Source organism: Fundulus heteroclitus, chromosome 12 (assembly GCF_011125445.2).
Source record: "Fundulus heteroclitus isolate FHET01 chromosome 12, MU-UCD_Fhet_4.1, whole genome shotgun sequence".
Classification (NCBI taxonomy): domain Eukaryota; kingdom Metazoa; phylum Chordata; class Actinopteri; order Cyprinodontiformes; family Fundulidae; genus Fundulus; species Fundulus heteroclitus.
The window spans coordinates 40,514,106-40,527,337 of NC_046372.1; the positions used below are offsets into that span (position 1 = coordinate 40,514,106).

At 41.2% G+C, this 13,232-nt stretch overlaps 1 protein-coding gene across 11 annotated transcripts in view; it reads right to left on the reverse strand.

Moving 5' to 3' along the window:
* The window catches only part of arvcfb (ARVCF delta catenin family member b), a 228,863-nt gene that overhangs the window by 144,618 nt on the left and 71,013 nt on the right, over nucleotides 1-13,232 (reverse strand). Inside the window, exon 1 of one of the 11 annotated variants that reach the window (XM_021323364.2) lies at nucleotides 1,561-1,808. The exons of the other annotated variants lie outside the window; for them this stretch is intronic. Coding sequence (XP_021179039.1) covers nucleotides 1,561-1,581 — 21 coding nt within the window. The 5' untranslated portion in view covers nucleotides 1,582-1,808. Of the gene's footprint in view, nucleotides 1-1,560; nucleotides 1,809-13,232 lie in introns of those variants that run through there. 11 annotated transcript variants of the gene reach the window in all.

Genomic DNA, 13,232 nt, shown 5'->3' on the forward strand with positions numbered 1-13,232 from the left:
CCTCCAATATGACAGGCTGAATTGGCAAAAATGATCCGTCTCTAGATGATGGTAGAGACCTGCAGCTGTAAGGGGCTCCTTAAAATGTTCACCCAGGGGATGCTACCTATGCAATATACACTTTTCAGATTGTCATTTGAAAAAAAATTTAACTTTTTTTCACTTCACAGTAACACAACAGCTTTGTGTTGGGCAATCACATGAAGCTGAAATAAAATACCTGGAGTTCTGTTCCCGTATTGTGATGAATGGCCTGTGCAAGACACTGTCGGCGTTACTTGAATACGCGGCGACCGCAGCTACAGTTTAAGAATGCTCATCAGAGTTGAAAAGGTCACCCCACAAAGCTGCTGCTCCGGGCCGCAGCGTGAGGACCTGACCTGCAGCCGGAGTGAACACAGTCTCAACTTACTGGCATGCTGGGCCCGGGTTCTAACGGGCAACCTTTCCCATACCTTTAGTTCATCTGCACACACTTGCGGGCCCACTCGAGTGCCGCCTTGAAACTTATCGGAGAGCGCTGGATGCAGAGAACAAAGAGTTTGTGGGTGAGAAAAGCCAGCTCCGGCCGTCAGGTAGCACTCAACCACTGAAGCCTCTGTTGAGGAGTCATTATCAGAGCAATGTGGCAAGCTGACAGAATGTGCAGCTCCACCCCTCGCACCACACATGACAAGTTGACCTTGTTTAAAACATAGTTTCTCTCACTCACATTTTTTTTGTTTTTTTTGAGTCGACTTTGCTTTTTTTAATTCATCTGAGCGCTGCCAAGCTTGGCGGCAAAAAAGAAGACTGAGTTGGTGTAGGCAGCCCGTGGATGCTCTTCAAACAGAGGAAACGGCTTCCAGTGATGTATCCACATCATGCCCTGGTACGCACACGCCCACACACAGACAGACACGGTAACAAACTCACTGTGGCAAAGAAAGAAATAAAAGAAAAGGAGAAAAAAAAAGCCTCATTCCTGTGGTATCTGTGCAAGTGCAGGACAAAAAGAGCGCAGTGCCCATGCTTCTCACACATTTGGCACAACAGTCTATGGGCAATAAATCCCGAGCTGGGCTCTTTCAGAGCCTTGCAGGCCACGATCGAGAAAGAAACAATTCCTCACAGCATGCCCCATCTCTCTATAGGTGCCAGTGACATGCTCGAGCCTATGGAGGTGTCAGGGCACTCATAAGTCACAGTGATCCGTCTCACTGACACTCTGCTACTAAACGCGTGTTATGGGGACGACTGTTTAAAGAGATCTCCAAGTATGCAGAATTTGTTCAACAGAGACAAATACGCGCTTAGAACGCACGCGTGTGCGCGCAGTCGCTGTGTATGTGCGCAAAACATTGCACATGCATGCGCTCCAGCCATAAATCTCATCATCTCTGATCTATGGTGTCTGTAGGGGGGAGGGGGGTGCGCAGGATTAAAAAAAATGCACAGTGACACTAAAGGAGATACAAAAAAACGTGAACAACCTGAAACAGTCTAAAGAATTAGAAGGAAACCAAGACTAGTCATTGAGGCTGAGGGTACGATGAGAGCGCCAGACGCAGCAACACTAACCTGTTTCACTTCAGCGGGCATGGTCCAAAATCCCCCCTTCGTTTTTGAAAAGATCTGTATTAAGATGGGGGGGAAGAACAAACTCCAGGGGAACGGTGTGAGAGATATGTCCTCCTGTCGAAAAAGTTCTCCTCTCTTCTCGTGCTCCTCACGTTTTTCTTGTTTATTTACGCTGAGTTTTCCCCCTGTGAGCGCAGAGCCAGCAGCTCAGACGCAGGCAGCCATCCTCTGCTCAGCTGCGTCAAGCGGCTCCAGGTTAGCTACAGACGCACAGGAAGCGAGGCGACGCTCTTTCAAAATAAAAGGCCCGGCGCGCGTTTATGACCGGCAGCTTTACGGGTTTGATGTGCGCGTAAGATGGAACAGGGCTTCTCAAAGCTGTCCCCGCACAGCAGGGTTTTTGGACTTGTCACTTTCTTGTGTTGTGTTCAATAGTAATTATGACTATTTGTGTCTTATTCAAGTTGCTGGATAATTTTGCAAAGGGAGACAATGATTATGAAGAGATGGTTTGACAAGAATGTCTTCACTAATACTGGAAGTATAATATTTAGGAATTGCTTAGTTAAAGCCAAAAGAAAAATTTAAACTATTGATATTTACACATTGATTTTGTTTCCGAAACAAAATCCTATTGCACCATTGTTGAAGGTAAATTAAAATACAAATTGCACACCAATTATGTTAAGAATAAAACTGCCAGGTTTGCAACAATACTTCTCCAAGCAAAGCATTTAAAAAATATTATTACTACTACTACTACTTCTACTACTACTACTACTACTACTAATAATAATAATAATAATAATAATAATAATAATAATAATAATAATTATTATTATTATTATTATTATTATTATTATTATTATTATTATTATTATATACAAATCTACAAATAACTTAGTGTTTTGTATAATTCCCGATTTGTTCCACTATTTTGAAGACTGGGAAAATATGAAAGACCCATAATGTTCTAATAGTCTTAGTACAAAAAAGGTCATACGTATAAGACGATAAACATACGGAGAGTCAACCCAGCCAGCTGATAGTCCTTAAAACAATGCAAACCATGTGCCTAAATGTGGTCACTAATCTAACCTGTGCTTTTAATTTAACTTTGACCCAACAGAGAATGATTAAAAGATTATTTAAATTCACTTATAATACTCAAATACAGTTTATATACAAATCTATAATAACTAGACTTAACCAAGAGCTTCAATTGCAAGTTAAAAAGAAAAACTCTGATTAATACTGATGAAGACGTTTACAACTTACAGTTGCACTTCAAAGCTAAAGAAATTGCAAAAACTGTAATATACCTCGAAAAGGCATGGAGCTTACAAGAATGCAGAGTTATGCAAAACGTCGTCCAGGCTTATAGGTTATTAAATACCAAACAAATTGTCACTTGTGCATAATAAACAAATTAAGTTTTGAATGATGATATGTTTGGAAAATATTGGTGTTTTACAGAAATCTGCAGGACCTTGCCACATATTTTGCTTAAAGTACACGTTGCCTCCCCCCCCGCCCCCAACAACTTGAAAAAACACATAAAACGGTCAAATACATTACAAATCAGCCACACCATCGATAAATGTTTTCGGCAGGTATTGAAGGTGATGCTTCAAATGATTTTTTTTAAACGAATGCTTTTATTTTGAAAGAGAAGTCACCTAATCTCCAGTGTAATTGTATCTGAGGCTGGCCAGAGAGGACAGGGATTTCTCATCTAACAGAGATGTTTTATTCATGTGCCGATTGATGAGACATGGAGGACAAAGTAAGAATCGCTCCTTTTCATCAAGAATGGGTGGGGGTGGATGGGAGGGTGGTGGCGGGGGGGGGGGTGCTTAAGGAAAGACATGAAGGAGGATCTGAACCTGAACACCACCTAACAAAGTTTAGGTAGCAAAGAAACAAACACCTCCAGGGTTGGGAGAACTGGGGGTTGGGGTTTCCAGGCATAGCAGCAAAAGCTGGGAATGTAGCAGCTTTCAGTGATTGGGTAAATGTCTTTCCCTCTATCTCTGGCATCAAGTGGGGTGGGACCAGCTCCCTCTTTTGCTCTCCAGTTGCCTCTGTCTGTCAGACCGCCAACCCCTCCTCTTTGTTGGCACAGACGGAGAGAGAGGAGAAAAAAAAGAAGAGTGGGAGGGACTGGGGCTTGCACACAAAACAAAAGTTGCCCCTATTGAAGCGATGGCATCCCATGGGCTACTCTGCAGATTTTTTACACCCTGCACACACACACAGCTCCTTTTCTCCAACCTCTTTGAGACGCTCTTCTCACTGCACTTGATATAAGGGAGGGGTTGGATGTACGTGAAAGAATTCACATTCAAATAACTGTGCCTGTGACCGAGACCGGGTAGGAATGTTAATCTAATAACGCCGATGGAAGCTTAACTAAAGACAACTCTTAGGAGACGGTTGAAAAGACGGGAGGGCGAGCAAAAAGGATGACTGGACTTAGACGAAAACAGAGGAGGGAGAAATGGCAAAGAGAAGGGGAAACGGCTGAGGTTTCGCATTCCATGAGCTTGGCAGCGCCGTTTTAGGTCTCAGGATGTTACTGCTTCATTTCTTCCTAATGAAAGCCCTGGCTCACCATGCGCCATTACATTTAGATCTCTTTACTTTCAGCAACAGCACAAAGAATGCAACCAAGGCTACAAAAGAAGTTTAACAAAACAAACCGTGTACCCTCAGTTAACGTCTTTTTAGTTTATGTGATTTGCTGTATCCCATTCCATTCGAGCCACTGAAACACGGAGTGATTTTCATAACCCTGTTTAAAAATCCATTAAGTGCCCGGGCAGTGCTCATGAGAACAGATGCAAAAAGCAGTGCTACCCTGTGGTTTCACCAGAAATCTGAACATGTGTATTTTCGATGTGCCCATGTTATTTTCAAAATGTTGAGTTCAGTTTAAAATGAAATTTAGATCTTTCAATCTTTAAACTTGCAATATGAGGAGACATTTTTGTCTTCAAACTAAATTTGTTTCAAGCTGGTTATTTACATAAAAATTTAGTTTCTACCCCAGATTCTTCACTGGGTTGAGGTCTGCCCTAGGTATACACCCTTCCATCCAAACATCCATTGTTTTCCGCTTACACTAGAAGAATTCACAGAGGTCCTGCCAGTAAAACAAGCCCTGAACTCCTCCAAAGGGAGGTTCCAAGAAAGTATCTTTCCCTTTAAGCAGCTCTTTAATCTCTTAGGCCAAGCCCAGTAAAACTGGAGAATGCTCACTCATGTGTTTAATGTCTCCCAATCTTTCACTCGTGATTCATTTCTCTTGACCATATTGAGAGTTTGAACATGGATGTGTAAGTAAATGGCGAGCTTTGAATTTTGGCCCAACACTTTCTTCACTACTTCAACTGACTGGAGGGGCACCAATGTTACAATAGTGACACTTGCCCCAGCCCACCATCAGTCAAGACACCACATTACTCAATTTTGCTCCCAGTACCTTGTGTTGTATGCTCAAGTAAGTGCAGTTGGAAGCTTGCTCTGAGTCTAAATAAGCCTATCCAACACATTTATGGACTTATTTGGTTCTACAGTTTTCAGTCATTCGATAATTTCCAAATTCCCTTCTTTTCAAGGGGTTATTTTCAGGATGAACAGCTGGGAGACTAATGGTGCGTTCACACCAAACACATATTGAGCGTCATGTTGTGCCCTCAGCAAGGTGGAATAAAACCAGACTAAGTTGGGAGCACAACAACATCCGACCTTCTCTGTTATAGGACACAGCAGACTCACTCCCTCCCCCAGGGGACCGTCCAACGCTGCTATGTACCAAGCCCCTCGGATTTTTCTGTGTCGGCCCTCAAGGAAAGGAGTCCTACACTGGAGAGACCTGTGAACATGTGTTCGAGCTGGAAGTGTGGCTAAGTCTGCAGTCTGTCTTCTGTGTAATCAGGTGCCAGAGTAACCAGCTTCTACTGAAACCAGCTTTTGGGATTTTTCTCAATTGTTGCAGGAAAACTGAGCCAAGCCACACTCTTGCAGGAGTGCTAGCATTAGCAGCAATATTAGCCCCCCGGATAACTTATGGCTACCACCTAGTGAATGTAACTACAGTGTTTAAACCTAATTCTGGTCTTTGTCTCGCTCCGCCATCGTCCGATAGTGCTACAAGCGTTAGTACAGCATTAGTAGGGAAGATTAATGTCAATTTAATGGTATTTTGTGTAAATCTGTCATTAAACATCAAGCTAATGACTGGCCGTCCACTAAAGCACCCTCTAGCTTCCCAAATTACCAGTTTGAGTATGAATTATTTCATGGAGAAATAATTGGATCAACAGAAATCTAGTTTCCCAAAGGTTAATGATTTTTATTTGGCAAATCATCCTTTAAAAATGTTATTTCCTCAAATAATGTTTGCCTAATGAAGATTTGCATTGTGAATGGGTTAAAACATATCAAATGTTGTTCTAAATTAGTTAAGCTAAATTTATCTCATTCCATATTCTTTAAGATTAACTTTGTCTAACTATCTGCAGTGAACCAAGATTCACTGAATCATTCTGATGATGTTTTAAATTATCTTTATTTGTCCTTTGTTATTTTGTGTGTACATAGTTCCTTGGCTTCTTTGTATCATAATCCTGCTTAGTAGTTAGGTTTCACTCCCCTAGTAGAGAGGATTTGTTCATTAAAATATAGTGTTAATTCAGATAAACAGCATTCTGTAGTGACGTTCTCTGGATGTTAATTTATTTCTGTTAAATTATTGAACTTGAAGAGACGTTATACTCATTTATTCCATATGTCTGCAGAGTTGGCTGTTAAAAGAATGCCAGTGCTCAAATCACCTTTTCAAACTATTGTCCTGATACTAGCTGTTAGGGCTGATATACCCAACAGACTAATGTTTATCAAAAACCCTTGAATAAAAACATGCGTAATGGCACAACAGTCAAAAAGACATCCAACGCCTCTACTTGGACGCTCTGAGCAAAGTGTGGACAGACTGGTCTGACACCACGTTGGGAAAAGCTACCCTGTTCTTTTCGTCATATGCGGGGAAGTATTTACCGTGTTAAACGTTTTGATAATTTACCCAAGATCCCAACTTCCTCGCTAATCCTTTTCCTGGCAAGGTCCTTTACTGTCTCTGAAGTAATAGGTTGACTGGTCATAGGATGGACATAAACAGCGACGATGAGCTTGTCAACTTCCCAGCTTTATCATGGTCCTTCCGTCCCATTGGAAAATCTGCCATTACGTCATATAGAGAGATCTTTCTGATTGATTGTCTGTCTGTGTCCAGCTGCAAATGATAAGCACCTGCCGCTTCGGACTGTCAGACGCTTGAAAGCTCAAAATGTGCTGTCCCGACGGTTGAAACGCATCGCAGGACCTCTCGACGTTCCTAGAGGCGCATCCACTATAGACTTTGCATGTAAACCAGATGCCTCTGACACTCAAAACATATTCAGTGTAAATGCACCATCAAGAGCCTACATGTATTTTTTGTGTTCAAAGCAATGTATCTTTTATATATGTTCTGACAACTTCCCAGGCCTAAGTGATTGGAAACATGCCAAAAGCAGGCTGTTCCTACCACCATACCTCACTCTATGATGAGTATTTGTTAACTTTGCCTACAAGATGAATTCTTCCAGTATTTGTGCATTCACAAACATGATAATCCATCTTGTGCTGCTCTGGCTTCAACTGTTTGTGTCTGACCCAAAAACTGTTCAGGCCAATCACATTGCAGTATTGGGGTTTAAGGCGGGACAAACCGGTGCGAGGAGAGTAAAGGCTGACGAGTCCCCAGCTTGAACCAACAAACATGGCGGTGCAGGAGGACGCTCACGCTCTGTTTTGTAAGAATCCACAATTTATTTGATAGTAGTACAGCATGTAGGGCCTTGGCTAGCCTACCTACTTGTGGTTTCGCATGACGGTGGTGCTTACGTTTTAATTTGATACCGTGATTGGCTAAATCAACCTTTGATTTGGCCAATCACAGATTCAATGGGAGCAGACCCAGATTGACCATGTGCAGAACGGAGAGTGCTACATGTTATCAATCTGGTTGGCCAGGTTAAGCATTTTTGAGAACATGATAAATGAAATATTTATGCTAGGTCTCACCTTGTTCTTGTTTTCCAAAAGTTTGATTTTAATATTGGCAGTCAAATTTACCTCCTTCCAAGCGCTCAGGCAGTCTTGAAGAGGCTTTTGCCAGACTGCAAATAAAGTTGGTTTTTAAATGGTTTATTTGTTGGTTTTCTGAGCCATGTTTTGTGACCCAAAGACTAGATCTCAGGACTCTCCTATGGACAGACAATTTGCTGCTGTAGAGATCTGTAATTCCTCTGGTATTCTTCTTGGTTTACCTTTCAAAATCCAGCTCTAACCTTTGATTATCCAGAACTATCCTGACCTGTTTGGTAAGTCCCACAGTCTTTGTAGTGTTCCTTACTCGGAAGTGCCTCCACACAAATGAATGAACACGAAGGTTGTGTTACATGTTGGCTGATCTCAATGTCTACTGAATGTAACTGAGCCCATCACGTAGTAATTTGGGGCTTGAAACCAAAGACATTGCACATAGTTTTTAGAAGAATAACATTCAACAGTAAAATTGAGTAAGATGAGATACTGGAGATAATGGGAAGAAAATTCAAGAGGGTCAGAAGGATTTATCATATAGGAACTCAAATTAAAAGATTTAAATTAAAGTTTCAAAGTCACGGAATATTATAAGCGGGATGCAGTGTTTTAAGGTCCAAAAGGTCTCTAACAAATTAATCCAAACCATTCAAAATTGTTTATGGAGGATTCTTTAGACCTAAAAGATCTACACATTACTCCTCTGGATATCACTGTGGTTTACTATGTTGTAATTCTTTTAATAGTCTATACTCTTTGTAAGAGCAGGCTTGAATGGAAAGCTTGTTTGGTCTTGGATGAGATCAAACCATATTTACGTCCTCCGAGTCGCCTTTTTCAACACTGTCTGGATTCTGTCTGACAGAGGAGAAAAATGACACCAAGAAGTACCGACGAAAATATGTGACAGTGAACTATTGAAGTCACATGAATTCCCAACTTTTTTATGTACTGAAAGGAATGGTGTGGAAACCATCATCTCCCATCATGTAACCTCATGTCTGAGTCCTTTTCTCCTTGTGGGCAATATGTGCTTTGTTGTCTGGCAAATTGTTCACCAGCCAAAAACCTTTTCACATTTTGTCACACCCAGCTCAGTCTGGTTGGACGGAGAGCATCTGTGAGCTAATTGCCATTTATTTTCAGTCGGAATTAGGTCTGGACCATCCATCATTGTAGCTCTGGGTTTTTGATGAGGCTAGTTCTGCAGCTGTAAGGAACCGGTTCAGAGATGAACCCCATCATCTCTGACCAGCTTCCTGATACCTGCTAAAGGAAAGCATGCCCATACCATGGCACTACTCCCACTGTGCTTCAAATCTTGCCATACAAAGCCCCTTTCAATTAAATATTGTCCAAATGTACATCCTATTACATTTGTTTAAGCCCACACCCTTACCTGAAACCCTTGCTTGTTTAAGATTGGCAGGTGTTGGAGGAAGAGAGTTTGAGCACAGGAAGGTTCAGAGGTAAGCAATGAAATACAATTCAGCAAAACATAGCAACATGTTTTTTTTTTAGCTACAGTTTATATAGCTAAAGTTTGCTTTCCAATCTGCAAATGTGCGTCTGGCATGCATGTAGGCCTACACTATTCCTAATTTCGCTTAAAATGCTTCAATAAGGGTTTTGCACAGATACGAGTGAGGAGGACAGAGATGAAGAGAAGGGTAAAGGCGGGCAACTCGACGGAAGAGAGGAGGAGAAGAGTGAGGAAGGGGTCTGAGATGAAGACAAACAGGTTGAGGGAGGATCAGAGAACTCAGCTGAGGCGGTACTTGCCCAAATAACCAGAAAATAGTCTGTGTAATAACATAAAACAGAGGAAATAAGAGTGTCAGTTACATTTGATATACCTGATACACCTTACGCCCCCCAAACCTGCATCGAAAGCCACCCACCCACAAGATATATATGGTCTACCTAAAGCAAAATCCCCACGAAAAAAAACAACTTTGTGGCTTGAATGTGCCAAAGAGACACATGAAAATGCTCAAATAAACTTTTGCAAAGCACTCTAATTGGATAGTAGTACACTAAAATTAGCTAAAAAGATTTTTCAACACCTACATCAAGTGGCTGGAGTAGACCAGTCTTCCCGTTTTCATTATTTAATATGTTCCAGCAATTAGCAACAGCGTAGACGCGAGAAAAAAAAGAAAAAAAAGCATCTTGGGGCTTGCCAACTAACGTTCAGAAGTGGTAAAACAGCAAGGTGTATGAATTTTCTAGGAGCTTGCAATCAAAGCCTCTGCAGTCTGCTTCATACTGTCAAGACGTATGGTGTGAAACAGATGGTAGAAAGGTTAATGTTCAGCAACAAGGCATGTGCTGACAGCCAGACACCTCCAGTGAAGCTACATCTGTTAACATCACGTTTTCCACTTCCGCTAATGATGGCAGCGGCGCAGAGGAACAGAAAGAAACGTTGCGGTGCGAAAAGGAGATGTGCAGCAGAAGAAAAAAAAAAAAAAAAAAAACACCTGTGGTTGTTACCACACAAAATTATACCGCAAATACCGTAATCGGTCTTACAGGAATTCTAAAGCATTTTAAGTCAAAAATCCAATTTGTTGCCAGGAACGCACCTTTTGGAGAAATTATTATTGCTCTCAAAGCTTAACCATGAGGTGAACAAAAATATATATATCACCGAAAGCAACAGAGGTTCTGAAGAGGAGAGAAAAAGACGCTAATGGCCTTGCTGCTCCGTCTTCTCGGAAACATTCGCTGCACTGTGCTCAGGTCAGAAGACAAGAATTATTTACAACTGCAAGAGGCTCCAGAGAAAAATTATCTGCTTTAACCGACTGCGTTTACTCGAACAATGACACTGTCAGAAAGAAATCTCTTATCTAAAGACTTTTCCTATCATGTTCTATTTTCCACTCGAAAAACGGCTCGTCAGCAATGCCAAAGGATTGCAGCCCCGTCTATTAGGAGCTTTTGTCTTCCAAAAAGGCAATTTTAGCCTAATTTAGAGCGATAAAACCCTGTTAAAATGCCGCCACTTCACATCAAAGGGGCTCTATTTTCAGTTTTTATGCTGCAAAAATGTGTTCGCACATCAAGACTTGTACTACAACCATAACGAGATTAGATTTTTTTTTTTTTTCTTGCATAACCAGGACAAGCAGTGAGCCACAAACACACACAATGGGAGCTTATCTGACATTACGGCACACACACCATTTATTTTAAACACCTTTCTCAGTAATGGAGTCTCTATAATCTTGATGGATTACTGCTGAAGGGTATGGTAAAATTATGTAAGTTAAACATTTGTTTTATGGCCTAAGGACCATGTTTCTGCTAGGTTTTGTAATAATTCCTCTTACCGATTCAGCTTGAATCAAGCTTTTCATTAGGTTAGTCCCTGCTTTTTGATAATCAGCAGCTGTGAAAGGAATTTAAAACAACTGCTTCTGATTTTATAGTGCCTTGCAAACATATTTTGCAATTATGCAAAGGGTAATGCATAATTTTGCCTCTGTGCAAGGGATTTCCTGTGTTGAAGTCCATCAATGTCTGTTTATTTATACATTATATTATATTATATATATATATTTTTATTTGCATTGGGACATGCATTAATTACAATACTAACTGCTATACCATTTATAGCCGTTGTTCATTTGCAATGCACATGTGGGCCAAATACAACAGTTTAAGATAAAGTAGAACAACATAGCAAGATAAAATGTCATACATATACCTAACAAAGATCTTAAACAGACCAGAATGAAACTAAAGGACTGTTGTAGAACCACCATGGCTGGCTGCCAATCACGACTACCAGACTGGTCTTCTTTCAGAAACTGCTTCAGTCCTAATCTAAAAATGTGCTGGCCTGGATTCAGTTTCAAGTCCTCAGGTAAAAATCCCCACCCAACTGGTTCACAAAGAAAAACCTGTTTGTCCAAAAGAGCTTTTATGAAAAAGTAGTTTACAATTCTTCCCATCAACTCAGATCAGATTCCCTGTCCCTGCTAAAGAGAAGCACTAATAATAATAGTTGTCCTGTTGGCAGATGCTCCACATGAGCTGCGGCTCTCTGCTGATCCTCCAGAGTTGCAATAACCCACTGAAGGCAATGTATCACCACTGGATTGGTTTAGGGTCATCAGAGTCATGGCCGGTTCTAGATAGGGGGCCAATTGGGGCCCCTGTAAACTCATCCTGACCCCTGCTATGGCCCCTGTGCTAAAGACATAATACTAAATCAGTTTATGATATGCTTTGGCACAGATACCGCAACTGATTGGTCCCTTAGGCCAATGATACTTTTGACATCTGCAGTTTTACTTTAACGATGATTAGCTTCAGTCGTTTTTAGATAGAATCGCAGTTTTCATCTACTAGATCAGGCGCCTGCTACCTGTGGTTCCAGCGTTGACCATTGGCTCACTTAATATATCAAATCATGAAATACTGCCCGGTTTTGTTTCGTTCTTTTGTACTGTGCCCCTGTGACGAAAACACTGGCCCTCGTAGTAAATTTGATCCAGAACCACCACTGATCAGAGGAAAGAGGGGCTGAACACAATTTCACTTCATAGATTTTGAATTGTAGGAAAATTGAAAATCTTTCTCCTGTAACTTTACAATTATATTCCGCTTTGTGTCGGTATACCACGCATAACATCAGTAAAATACAAAGACAGTGAAAACATATTTTTCAATGCTCTGTCTCTGGGATATTGTTCCAGCGCAGACACTTAAGATTAAAATTTGCCCCGTTTCCATCCGTCAGCACGGTACAAATATGTATACGTGTCATGTTTACCACTACTCTTTCAAGTCAGAGAAAAAATAAGAAGCATTTCAGACACTGCCACAATATCACAGCTAAACAAGTGTGAAAGTAGTATGAAACTATATTAAATGAAGCTGCCTTTGGGCTTCGTTCACATATGCACTATTTAAAGACTGATTATAACCAAGAGCTCAGACCACTTTAACAGCAGGTAGATTTGCATAGACCAGTCTAAATCAGGGCTTTGTATACATGTAACATGAGTCATGTCCAAACCTCTGTCTGTTGCTCAGTGGGTTGAAGCCGTAACAGTAATTATTTTATTTTTATTATTGCCTATTGCCCTCTTAAACATGCAAATCTGTAAAGAAGAGCCGACAGCCTGGGTCATCTTAAAACAAACTATAATTTTAGGATGACATGTATGTGAGCGACCATGTTACAAAAAACACCAAATGTTACTAAATTCCAGGCTCGGATGTCCAGTTTTTTTTTTAATGGGCTGTGGAGATGCACGGCACACATCAACCTAAGGGAACTCCAGACCTCATCATGTCAGTCCCAGGGTGCAAAGCCAAGAGGTGCTTTGGACTCTGCGACTCAATGCGGATGGAAACAAACTGCAGACTCCTGCTGCTGCAGAAACAGTTTTGCTCCTAAAAGCACACGAGCTGATAATATCTTCATCCCAAAAGGATGCCTTCGGTTAGCAACAAATGGGAGTCAAGAACCTGAGCTAATTTTGCAGGAATGATCGAGGTGAGAG